This window comes from Erithacus rubecula (assembly GCF_903797595.1).
Source record: "Erithacus rubecula genome assembly, chromosome: 1".
In the NCBI taxonomy this organism is placed as follows: Eukaryota; Metazoa; Chordata; class Aves; order Passeriformes; family Muscicapidae; genus Erithacus; species Erithacus rubecula.
The window spans coordinates 29195744-29207807 of NC_136658.1; the positions used below are offsets into that span (position 1 = coordinate 29195744).

Genomic DNA, 12064 nt, shown 5'->3' on the forward strand with positions numbered 1-12064 from the left:
AAGGCATTTAACTGGCCAGTAAGCAATATGGAGCCACCATCCTCAAGATAGTCTTCTCTTGCTACCCTTTCTATATATTCATTGTAGCTTGAACTGGTAGGAAACAAATTATGTTATGGCTGCTACCAACAAATCTGTGAGTTATTTCTGAACATGATTTTTCACCAGAACATAGATGTTGATGCAGAAAATCCCACTGTCACGAATCCTACTGTGTAAGAAATGAAGATTTATTGAAACACATTTCTGAGCCTGAGCCACAAATAGCTAAAACCCCCACAAAACAAAAAGAAGGAATACCTAACAATGCACTTCCATGTGGATCCATCCTGGTCATCCTGTTCTTCTATGTACATTCTGACATTATGCTCTTGATCCAGCTGATACCAGTACATGAGGCCGTCCTTGTCCCGACCGATGGGCTGCAGACGCATGGCGTCAGCATCCTCCTCGTTAATGATATTCTTAAACTTCAGATTGTCATCAAACTGACATTCACAGAGATACTGAAAAAGCAGAAAGACTGGTAAGACAGCAAAAATATAAACAGAAAGAAGAAAATCAGCTCATTTCATTTCTGTGTGATTTGGAACTTGTTTTTAGGCCTCTCTCTCTCTGTTGGATCTGTTTGTCAGCTGTAGCTATCAGGTTTTTCCAGACCATGTTGTTTTTAAATGAGATACAAGACTTTGTGTTGGTTTTGTTGGTTTGTTTGTTTTGTTTTTTTTAACCTGCCTAGCTTAGAAAGCTTATTCTCAATTTTTATTACATAGTACAAATGATCTCATTCTACAACAGAACCCATAATAACTTGGAACCAACCTTAATTTTGTCAAGACCACAGAATATGAAGTCCCATTTTGCCTTCAGAATTCAGCAAGGTAACAAACACATTTTAGAGTGTGTATTGCACAGGCAAAGAGCTCTTGACAAAGCAGTAAGCACGAGACTATTTTCATACAAAGTGTGAAAAATATGTAAACAAATTGTTCCATGCAATTTGGGTCCATCCCACTACAATGAATAATATAATGTCTGTTCCAATATCAGCTCTATATTTAGTATATGCACTTATGGTTCAGTCAAGATAAATCTGCAAGACCTTACAGTGAGTGAGGAAGCAGTAATTTAGTACTTTAGCTGATGAATGTGTACCTTCAGAATCCCCAGTTTGCATTCAACACTCATTTCTAGGTATCCTTTTTTTTCCATCTCCCAAGCCCAAGTGCTGTTGAATTCTTGACATATCTGTTACAAACAAAATAAGCAGATTTCTAAGGTTAGGAGAAAAAAGCAACTTCAAACTTTTTACTAGTAGTATCTTACAGCAAGAATTAATTAGACATGTTTCTTTGGGATTGCAGTCAAAGTCTGGTTACAGAAAAACAGAAAGTGAAACTGAGACACATTAGCAAACACTACTGAATTTTTATGGATGAGGAGATCATTGAGGTCCTGATACCACCACATTCTCTAAACATCCTAAATTAGGTAGCATGACTCTGCAATGGGAAGGTATTATTGTCTTTGCTGTGCACATATCTCACATTTTTCGATTTCTGTCTATTTAGAATATAAATCCTCTCAAGCAGACACAATTTCCTATTATATCTCCTTGCAGCACTTAGCAGACAAGTTGCCAGTTTCTCTTGGGACCCTCTAAGTCCTTCAACTATATGGCAGATAACAAATGTAACTGCTACTCACTGCACACTGTGGAATTATTATTCTTTACAAAAATATCTTGAGCTTCGAGCTGTTTAACAAATATTTTAAAATATTCTAAGTATAGGCAATTTCAATTTATTTAAAGCAAATAAATTCAACCACAACCATACAGGGGAAAAAATCTTATCACCAGAAAAAGCAGCAGTAAAGGAGAAATAGAATGAATCAGCATGAGCTCCAATAATAAATGTGAAGAAGAAATTCCCTCTCCTCCTAACAACTTAGACATGCTTAAGAGAACTCTCATGAAGAGACAAGCTGCTCAATTGAGGATACATGGTGGGACCTCCAGTCAGTGAGGTTATTCCAGTGGAAATATCCATGAGAAGGCAAAAGCTGATCACAGTTACACCTCCAGTTGGAATTATTTTGAAGTGCCATTGCTGAATCACAACTGTCAAAACAGTGCATGAGGTGCTGCTGCCCTTCAGTCTGCAAGGCTGGACACAATCGAAACAGGGGAATCTCCCAATCAACAAATTATTATTAACCATAAGATACAGTTACTTAGATACATACATAAGATACAAGCTACTTAGAAACCTGCCAATCACATCTGAATGCAGCTTTCTCTGGAAACAGCAGCAAAACCAATCCTAAATGTTACCCACAGAAAGTACAGATTAACTGATTCATAATGTAAAACTCTACCTGAGCTCCAACCAAGACAAGGGGCTGCTACTCCTCCCCTGTCCCCACAGCCACCCTACCAACCCTCCACTACCCCCAGTACTGACACCATTTCTCAGGTGGCACAAGGGTAAGCCAGCAGTTAGGTCAGCTCAACCACATCATAAATCATGCTTTGATTTTAAGCTGTGACCTACAGAGAACAGTGAAGAGCACTCTGGTCACAAGGAACCCTGCTGAAGAGCAGTTTTTGCTGCTCTGAAGTTAAGGAATATTACACAGGGACTTCTCTGATGCCAAGCCAAAGCTCACAGCAGGAGACAGTCACAGCTCGCTCACTAAATAAGGCTACTCCACTTTCTCTCTCCTTTTCAACCATGTAATGTGAAGAACACTGGGAAACTGTATATCAAAACCCTTGCTCAGGGCATATGCCAGTTGCTGTTCATTACTTACTCATTAAGTATGAGAGCAATAATGAGAAGCTTCATGTTCTATGAAGTGTGTGAATGTCAGAGCAAAAGCTTTGAGACATCTGAGCTGATGAAGCATCTGTTCAAATTGAAATTACTACATTTTGACAATTAAAAACCAGATAATTGTGCTTTTTCCTGACAAGTACTGTCACAACCCTGAACTACAGATCTCATTGATCCAGGCTCTGCTGAATCTTAGTCTCTGGCTTCCCAGAGAGGATGCTTCACACTGATAACAAAGCTGCTTGCAGGAACTGCTGGCTTTTGCATGCTAAGAGTGGTTGGCACCTTCCCACCCTGCAAGAAATGCTGAAACATCTCTCTCAAATAATTCCAAAGCAGCTATGATGGCATCCCACACTATTACCATGTTCCAAATGTTCACTTTAAACAAGGAAAACAGGAACATGGAAAAGGAGTCTCTTCATTTTGGACTACAGACACCTGAATTCTAACAATCAGAAATGTGTCCAAAATGTGCTGATTTTGGGTTAAACGTCTCAGGTGGACCAGTGCAGAGAAATGTAAGGTATGCTTGACAATACTCAAGCAAAACACTGTCAGGAGATAGTGCAATGTGATCTCACTACATGTTTCTCAAAATCAGCTAAGCTGGGCAGAACACTTCTCTTAGTTGTTGGAATGCTGAGGACCAGGCATTTCTTTACCTCAGCCATACATGACCACTAGACATTCCTTGTGCAGAGGAGGAGAGCCAGACTTACAGAGACCTATTTTCTTCCATGAAAGAATAGTGCACATGCTGGTGGATCCAACTTGGGTGGTTCACCACCAGAAGAGGAATGAGAAAGAACTCTCAACTACCATGTTCATTTCCTATCCCAAAATATATCCATCTGTCAAAACATGAGCCACAGCTTGAAGACAATTTTCATGATACTCTTTATATGCACAACAGTCAAGTAAAGAACATTTCATAATTAGTTGGTATAAAAACAAAATACATACATGCAGAAATATTAAGAGCATGTATGTCTGAATGTCCTTCACTAAAGTTTCTGCCTAAATAAGAACACCTAGAATATATCAAGCCCTGTTTTATCAAAGCAACACATCAGTAATTTCTAACAAAGGAAAAACAGGTCAATTTTGCCTCTTAGAGTGTCATCAATAATATGTGGAACAATACTGCAGGTATCAAGGGAAAAATGCTCTCAGTGGTTCCACACCTTTCCACAGCCAGTTTTTCCTGGCTTTTGTGACACTTTCCAATACTCTTCCTTGCTTTTCTAAATTAATCATGCTCCTTTGAAATGGGGACAATATTAGCATACCTTTCTAATTAGTTATATTCAAATTCCTTTGTTCTTCAAGGTTCCTTTGAACCATTGGCCAGAATAAGTTTCAACTTAGCTCTGGAGACTGTTAAATGAAGTAGAATTTATTAACACTTCCTTGGTCTTAACAGGGGTGTGAGGGAGTGTTTCCTTACTGCTTCCCTGAAGAAGAATTTCCAAACTGCTTTGAAAAGATTTTCTAAACTAGTCCCTTAAACTTGTTTTATCACCCTGCTTTCTGCTTACCACACAACTGATAAATGGCTCCAGTGGAGTACATAAGTTCACGAGTCAGAGTTGGGTTTTCTCTGTTTGCTGCAATGGTTTTTGGGTTTATTAAGGAATTTAACACAATTCAGTAACCACAGTACTGATAATAAACAAAGTACACACAAGTTACATAAATGATGACATTACTATTTTTAAAAATGATCATCAATATTTTACAATCGGTTAATGAGTCAGAATTAACAAAGGCCCTTTAGCAGGTCATTGTTCAACACACTCCCAGCCCTAAAAATATCATCATCTTAAAGGGTACACAAACCTCCAAACAAATTCATACTTCTGTGGAGCTTATAGACTGTATTTAAGGGGGAGACCTGCAGCTGGATTTTCCAAGTGCCATTATTTGTGTGGTTGCTATTACCATGATGCTGTATTTCTAAGCAAGATGTGATCACAGCTGTACAGACAATAACAAGATTACAATTCTGTGGATTAAGAGACACGCGGAACATACTTGCAGGGGAAATGGTAACCTATTAATTTTGACTATCCATATATTTTCATTTTTTGAAGTAGTGTAAATTATTTAAACAGGAAATTATTTGTATGTAAAGTGTCAACACAGTTGCAACTAAAATACCAAGACAGAATTACGTAAAACAATGGGATGCTCTATTTTTACTGATGCATAATTACATTTTCATCTTAGCTGTGCCATTCTGAGCAAGCAGATATAAATCACTGCAATAATTTCTTTTGTGATTAACACATGCTACAAGACCTCTGTATGGTTCCTGTATGAATATCAACCAAATCACAGTAATTAAATCATATTTGGACAAGTGATATACTAATGATCTGCTACCATATAAATCTCTGCCCAATTTTACCCATTTGCAGGCTACTAAATCTTCTTTCTTTAGGATCTTAACACTCAAGAAAGTATTTTCCTGCCAATTATGAGGGTGAACACTCCTTCACATGCAGAATATGGCATCTATTTCCAGAGACTTTTTTCCCACAAGCTTAGGCAGGCCACAAGTTAAGCTGGGATCTGATGCATGTGCATGGATGCTGGCACAGCCCAAGGCTCCTGTAGCTCATCCTAGGGCTTGCTCACACAACTGCTCATCACAACCATATTCCAGCATTGCAGAATAATACAACATGCATATTGTACCTTGATCAAGTATTTTTCCCATCTGTCCGCTGTGACAGACTTCCCAATCTTTCTCATCAGTTTCAAGTGAAGCTCCACCAATTCTTTAGGGACTGCAGTATTGAGAGAGAGAAAAAGAAAAAAAAAAAAGAAGTCATTAAGTCTGGTGCAAATATTCTTCAATACTAAACACTGATAACACGGAAACACTGTGACAAACTAAAACATTGTAATAAAACAAATTTCTTGCTTGCTGAAGAGCCGCCCTGCAACTGAGACATGGAGGAAAGTTAATTTAATCACAAGTGTTTTTGTTTAATTTATATTTAGGATAAACACGACCCTTCAATTCAAGAATACAGAGCTCAGTGATAAACCTGTGGAAATTCTGGCAGTGTTAAACCACAACTGTACAGGAACTACTCCAGTGAAACACTTACAAAAATACCACTGCAAGCAGCACACCTGCAGCTGCCTCGAGAAATCCCAAAGCCATATTCTGCACAGTGCCTGGAATATCACTGGATCCAAACTATTTTTCAGCAGGTACATGGGGTATGGAAGAAATGCTCCTGAAACTCCATTCTCACAGATGTAGCTTTGCTATACACTTACTCTCTCTTGTACTGGAGGGACAGGACAGGTACTCAAGATATGGGGCTTGAGGAACAGCTGCCAGAAGTGCTGCAGAGTACAGCTGCACCAGTGCTGCCACAAAATCAAAGTTTTCCAACCAAATTTATATATCTCGGTGTACACTCCTCAGAAACAACTTCAACAGCTTGTCTCAGCTCACATCTGTGATTTATGCATCAATTTGGCACCACCAAGTGGCAAATTTGCAGAACATTGATTTTATAAGTTAATGAGTAGCACAACTTCCAAAAAAGATGTAATTCATAATTATTACTGCAATTCTACATGTCAAATGACATCAGCTTTCTCATCTGTAATTTGTTGAGAAAAAAATTTAAAAATTATCTTCTCAAGTACTTTTATTTCTCTACTCTTTGCATACAATTTTACATTCTAAAAGCATTTTCAGTACTCCATGCACACACCCATTGAAAGCTTTTAACCTAAGAATTTTTATTCTCATAATTTATGATTATGATTTTTCTGCTGATCCAGTAGCATTATTTGACATAGGATAAACAGCTGGAGCATCAAATGTATTTGTTCTAAACTAGATATCAATGAGATGTTTGGTTCCTTTACTCATTTATACATCACCTGTGTGAATCTTTTCAATATCTAACTTAAATTGACCCAGCCATATTTGCCTTTCAATCAAATGCTTTGATTTTCAGATGAACATACTGAATTGCTAAAAGATCAGTTTGACAAAAATGCTTGCGTTTTTTCAGAAATAAAAGAAATTTCATACATAAACCCCTTCAATAAATAAATACAAAAAGTACCAGCCTGGTACTCTCAAAGAGACCTCTCTCCAGTGTAGATAATTCATAAGCAACAAGTCCTCACTTGTTGTCTTTTATTCCATTTGCATATAAAATATTTCCATTACATATTGAAGACACTTAGTACCTTTCCTTCATTTTCCTAGAAAATGCTGGTTTTCATAATTTTGAACTAACACCTATTCTAAAAGGAACAAGATCAAAGGTCTTAACCCCAATAAGTGCCAAGCAGCTGACACTAACAAAATTAAGCACAAAGCACTTCATACACATGAGCAATTCTATGTTAAGTCATACAATTAAACCTCTGCTTGTGTTTGTGTGGCATGGAACTGAGCCAGAGTATTCAAAATCTTGCTGAATCAATGCTTTTGTTCAGCATCCTTTTTTGTTTGTTTGTTTTTAATCAGATCTCTTTTTATGGGTACATACTGATAGGAATCCTAGTTTAAAGAAGCACAGGTGATTTGTTTAAAATAATCAAATTCCCAGTCACCACAAAAATCTCTGCTAGAGCTTTAGTGTTAGAAAAAAAATGGAGAACACAAAAAATTTTCAAAAGTTGGAGTAATATGCACACTCCTAGGTCAGCAGTTCCTGTGAATTGTGTTAGTACCTACAGAAACCTCACTTTTCTCAGTTTCAGCATTTCAGCTCTTGTATTTCTAGGATCTTCATAATGTATCAATGTGATTACTTTTACCAACTTCACAAAACACTTCAGATCCATTCTCTCTTTGCTACCTTTTCAAGATGATTTTCATTATTACAGAATATTGATGACTGGATTTCTAGGCTGCCTTTTAGCCTTTTCTCTTTGCTGAGAGGAATCCTACAGTATCCTCCTGGTGTAATGAAGGAGGCAGTAGGTTTGGAGAAGAAAACTGATGTCTAGTTTGCTCTCTAGGGAGTGTACAAAGTGCAACCTGACCTGCCACATGCCCCAACAACCACAGGAGCAGAAGCCAACAGAACTGGGAAACAAACTCTGTATAAAGTCCAAAGTAACTGTAAATAATACAGGATGTGCACCTGACTTGTCCAAAAGCACCAGCTGAGGGAGATGGCCTAGAAAGGCTAAAGAGTGCTGGCAAATCTCTCCCAAATCACTTAGCTGGCAGGGAGTAAAACTGCACTAGTAAATACAACTAACATTTCAATCTTCTGAGAAATGCATTGAACCTGCATAACTGTAAATTAGCTTACTTTTGTTCAGACTATAGAGACAATTCCTGACAGGAGTTCACTGAACTGAGACATCAGTAAAGATCATTTTTACAACACTGTTCTATCCTACACGTAAGAGAAAGAACATAACACCAAAGAGAATGGACATAATTATTTCGGGTTGTGTTGCTGGCTGGTTTCAGCAAATAACAGCAACAGACTACTATCTCCTTAGCAAAATTTCATCTCCATTCATGTGGGACCTGCATCACTCATTTCAGGAACTTGAAACAATACACAGCATCATTCTTGTATAATTGCCATTGTGTGTGAGGTTCTGGTCAAAAAAGTGTGATACAATATAGTTTAAAAACCCCTCTAAATTTGAATTATATTCTCAAACTTTTATGAAACTTTGATCTCTATGGAAAGTAATAGAAGAGTACTCTAAAACCTCCTCAGAATATGCATAAGCAGTGGAGAAAACACCAGGACTGTGCAAATGGCTAATATAATTTGTACAGTGCTTTTGTAAAAGAAGAACTATTTCAAAGAACTGGCTATAACTAAAGCATGGTGCATTCTGCTAGATATTCAAAAATACATACTTTTCATAGGAAGAAGTCATAAGCCAGGAAGAATGAGTCACAGTATACAATTATAATGCTTCTGGTGGAGTTCAGCCCTTTTGTTAAGCCCTACACTTCCCTGGAGGGTAGGCTGTCATCTGGGCCTCACACAGTATGCTTTGAACACTATTCTGCCTACTCCAGCATTTCAGGGAGCATCCTATACATCAGTCACATGTCTAATAAATTTGGGAACATCAGAATAATTGAAACAGAAGAGAAAACCTACAAGCATGTCAAAACCCCATCATCTGGCTAGAAAAGCTGTAACTTTCAAACACATACACAACCACAGATTAAAGACAGCTTCTGATAAAACAATATTTATTCTCTCTGCCAAAATGAAAAGGCTTACAACTCACCTAAAAAAGCCTGAAACAGTCGATGAAAACTGAAAACATGACAAAGTCCTGAGTCCAGAGTGACAATGGGAGACTCTGTTATTTTGAAAATCATTATAAACAAAAAAAGTTATCATCAGAGCAGATCTGGAATGCTGGATACGGAGAGGAGGATCAGAACCATAATGCACACAGAGCACCTGGTACTGATGGGAATTGCAAAGCCTATGCCTACTGTCCTCCTTCAGGCACCCAGTGCCCACTTCAGGCACTGAACTCTTAGTGCTGGGGGGACCTGGGCTGAAGGAAACAAAAATTAAAACTCTGGGATGTAAAGGCCGCTGGCAGTTTTCAAGCTTCACAAACACAAACAGGTCTTCCCAGTTACACTAGTAAACCATTTTCCATGCTAACTTGTTTTGGCAAGTGGAGGAAATAAAATGACTCATAAGACATACATGGCAAATATTTCCATTAACTGTGTGTTCTTTTTCATCCTTCTGCCTTGCCCAAAATTACCTCTGCATGCTATGACTGCACTGTCAAATAACACCACACTGAGCAAGAGGACAGCTGAGATTGATGAGATCATTAATGATCTCCCACCTCCTTTCTGCTAAGGGAAGGTAGCTCTCAGCAACCTGACACAGCTGATGAGGATTAGCTGCTGACACCCTGCATGGAGTTTAATGGCAAATACAAGAGGGTTTCCACGCTGTTCCAATCGCTCTGCTGTGAGCGCCAGAGGGAGCTGTCCTGGGGCACAGGCAAAGGCAAGAGCATCTCCTCAGGCATCAGTAAAGAGTCAGGACGTGCCATTGTGGAACAGGATGAACAGAGATGGATGCCCCACCCCTGCCAAGTGTCCAAGGCTAGCTGGGTAGAGGAGTGTGGTCTCGTGGAAGGTGCCCCAGCCCACTTTAGGGTGGTTGGAATGATCTTTAGGGTCCCTTCCAATCCAAACCATTTTATGATAATTTACCACTTAGCCCATCACACTAACCATGCAGTTAATTCTCTTTACAGACAGGTAACTAGGCATAAATTTGCTTAAAATCAGTTAGCTGCATCCTTACGAAAGGCACGAATCCCCAATAGGTATGTGACCACATTTCCAGCATCTTGAATATTCTCCTTCATTTCTGAATTCTGAAATCCCATGAGCAGTCTGAGGCAGCAAATATCTTGCCTTCTAGATTAGTTTCAACCAAAGAGAAGTCCCTCATCTGCTTGATTGAACAACTAGCAAACACTGAGTAAACACAAAAAAGAAAGGGAATATTATCTCCCCTTTGGGACCAGCACTGTTATATGATAACATAAATATTCTTCTTGAAGAACTAACTTGTTTCTTATCTCAACTCAGTATAAGAAAAATGTGAGATCCTTTGAGTTATTAATAGAATTTTATAGATCACAGAGAAAAATGGCAGCCTTGGTATGAAATTGGCATGATAAATAGATGGAAAGACAAAATCCCTAGTCTGAAACCAGGCAAGAAACGTCAGTAAAACTCTGATAAAAAGTTATGGCAAGAAGGAGCCCCATCTTCATGCACTAAGCTTGGCATAAAAATAATAAATTGGAATCATGTGACCTCATGAGAAAAAGAGCAGTTATTCCTGTTTGAAAGGACAACCTAAATATCTTATTTTCTGAGTCACTTGATGAGTATTATCCTACCAAACTGTGTGCCTACAAAAAAACCCAAAAAAAATAAGATGCACAGGAAAGGGGAAAAAATGAAACTGCTCCTCCTCCTGAGTGAATGAAAAGAGCAATTAAATGTGCTGTAATTAAATTACCGATCAAAACAGAACAAACAAGTCACCAAGTAGCAGCTTTATATCCTGTTCCTACAAAGACTGTTGGCAGGCATTACAAACAACAAACCACGCTTACATTTAAATGACATTGTTATCCTAGGAAAGCACTTTGAAATCTGGATGCTCACCAGCTAGATCATTTTCACACAAATATCAGAGTACATTTATCTCTCTTATCTGTACAAATAAATACTAGGAGACTTTCCTCTTACCTGGACAATTCAGAACACGGGTCACTCTAACATTAGCCAGCAAAGGTAAGATTTTTATCCTGCTGGTAAACCCCCTCCCACACATTCCCATGCAAGGAACCCAGCACATCACCTCTTTCACTGCCAATTGCAAATGAATCATGACCAACGCAAAAAGTGCTTTCAAGTGGGACCAAAATGCCTTTTCTACCCCCAGTTCTTTTAGTAAGTTGTATCACCAGCATAACAGACCTTGCTAGAAGAGTTGCATCCTGATCTCATTGCATCAGTCCAACCCAGCACTGCCAAGTCCCACCAGTAAACCATGTCCCCATGTGCCACATCTACACATCTTTTAAATATGTCCATAAATGGTGACTCCATCACTTCCCTGGGCAGTGTGTTCCAGTTTGTGACAACTCTTTTTGTAGAGAAATTTTCCTAATATCCAAACTAAACCTCCTCAGCACAGCCTGAGGCCATTTATTCTTGCCCTATCGTTTGTTACTGGAGAGACCAACCTCCACCTGGCCACCACCTCCTTTCAGGCAGCTGTACAGTGACGAGGCCCCCAAGCCTCTTTTTCTCCAGAATAAAAAATCCCAGCTCCCTCAGCTGCTCCTCACCAGACTTGTGGTCCAGACCTTCATCAGCTCTGTTGTCCTTCTCTGGATAAACTCCAGCATGTCAATATCTTTTTTGTACTGAGGGGTCCAAAACTGAACACAAGATTTGAGGTATGGCCTCATCAGTGCCCAGTACAGGGGAACAATTGTTGCCCCAGTCTCACTGGCCACACTATTGCTGATACAGGCCAGGATGCTACTGGCCTTCTTGACCACCTGGCTCATATTCAGTAGATGTCAACCAATACCCCCAGGTCCTTTCCCAAGAAGCAGATTCCCAAACACTCTTTCCTAAACCGATAGCACCACCTTGAGCACCCTTTCCTCCCATACCTTTTATTCTA

The 12064-nt window shown here is 39.0% G+C and overlaps 1 protein-coding gene across 3 annotated transcripts in view; it reads right to left on the minus strand.

The window, feature by feature from the left end:
* RSF1 (remodeling and spacing factor 1) overlaps positions 1–12064 on the minus strand; it is a 59908-nt gene that overhangs the window by 29233 nt on the left and 18611 nt on the right. For 2 of the 3 annotated variants that reach the window (XM_079315023.1, XM_079315024.1), the window contains exons 2-4: positions 5541–5632; positions 1156–1248; positions 301–506 (exon numbers count right to left, since the gene is read on the minus strand). In XM_079315023.1, the coding sequence (XP_079171149.1) occupies positions 301–506; positions 1156–1248; positions 5541–5632 (391 nt within the window). The remainder of the gene's footprint in view (positions 1–300; positions 507–1155; positions 1249–5540; positions 5633–12064) is intronic. The other variant, XM_079315022.1, reaches the window with a different exon arrangement.